Below are 1,253 nucleotides of genomic sequence, written 5' to 3'. Positions count from 1 at the left end.
ATCTGCGATGCGATGTTGTATCTGTCCAAAGAGTCACCGCTCTCGCCCGAACTCCAGATACTTCGGGAACTATGTCGCGTCTCAAAAATTACCGTTTAGGCCCCCTTCTCGACAAGGGAGGTTTCGGCAGCGTTTTCGCTGCTGAAAGGATGACTGACAGACGTTTTCCCCGGTCGCCATCAAGTGGATCCCCCTGACGACGGTCGATTCCTGGGGAAGGCGACGCGGGAAGACGGTGCCCATGGTGGCCGTCCTGCTGGAGAGGCTCCAGCACATCCCGGGGGTGATTGAACTGTACGAGTACATGACCGTCGAAGGCTCCTTTTTCATGGTGATGGAGCTTCCCCCCGGTGCCGTGTCGCTCTCGAGCTACATGAGGAGCGACAACGGCGAACCTCTGTCCATGGATGAAGTCAAGAGACTCTTCGGCAAGAACGTCGAGACAGTCCAGAGCTGTCTCGTTGCCGGAGTCTCCCACAAGGATATCAAGCCGGAGAACGTGCTGCTCTTCAGGGACGAGAGCACGGGCGAGCTTGATATCCGACTGATCGATTTCAGCTGCTGGGAGATGGCCGAACGCCACTGGGGAACCTTCACAGGAGGGACGCCTCACTGCTGGCCTCCGCAGTTCATCAGAAGCAGAAGGTTCCTGCACACCCCGGCTGCCGTCTGGAGTCTCGGAGCGCTTTTGTACCACATAGTGTGCCGGCAGGACCCCTTCGACAGCGTGGCTTCTGTCCGGAGAGCCAGCCCACCCTTCCCCAGCAACATCCCCCGTCCGTGCAGAGACCTGATCATGCGCTGCTTCGAGAAAGACCCCTGGAATCGACCCTCCTTCTGCGGGATCTTGTCCCACCCGTGGATGACTGGTCTCCGGGTCTCCTGCTTCCGCCTCGAGACGGCCCGAGCCTTCAAGAAAAGGAACCCGAAGGCCAAGAAAGAGGGCCAGCAGGGGCTTTGCCGCCACGTCGTCTCGAGAGTACTCAGCAGCGTCAAGTGGTGCCGACTCTGCTAGCAGGCGTCAGCCAAACTGAACATGTGTTTCATGTTTGGCAATTAAACAAGACGCCGCCGAAGAAAAGAAAATCAGACATTAAATACTCGAAAGAGGAAGTACAATATATAAGAAAAAAATTAATATAGAAAAAGATAGAACACTTGTATAGAAATACAGAAGAGTAGAATGTAGAAAATTGAAATGTAAAAGTTAAACAGAAAACAAATAAAACAGAAAAAAACATTATTTTCTTCTA

General features: G+C 53.5%; 1 protein-coding gene across 1 annotated transcript; it reads left to right on the top strand.

Annotated features, from left to right (window-relative positions):
* Positions 1 to 241: 241 nt before the first annotated feature.
* LOC143027384 (serine/threonine-protein kinase pim-2-like) lies at positions 242 to 1,015 on the top strand. Its single transcript, XM_076188667.1, has one exon. It carries the CDS (start codon positions 242 to 244, stop codon positions 1,013 to 1,015), a length of 774 nt encoding a protein of 257 aa, XP_076044782.1.
* Positions 1,016 to 1,253: the final 238 nt, after the last annotated feature.

The sequence above is a fragment of the Oratosquilla oratoria genome, chromosome 8 (genome assembly GCF_046742065.1).
Source record: "Oratosquilla oratoria isolate Oo_2021 chromosome 8, ASM4674206v1, whole genome shotgun sequence".
Taxonomy (NCBI): domain Eukaryota; kingdom Metazoa; phylum Arthropoda; class Malacostraca; order Stomatopoda; family Squillidae; genus Oratosquilla; species Oratosquilla oratoria.
This window is presented reverse-complemented; position numbering and strand designations above follow the sequence as displayed.

Bases quoted from the DNA above. Each gene is read 5' to 3' on its own strand.
- LOC143027384 (XM_076188667.1), top strand. From the start codon at position 242: ATGGTGGCCGTCCTGCTGGAGAGGCTCCAGCACATCCCGGGGGTGATT.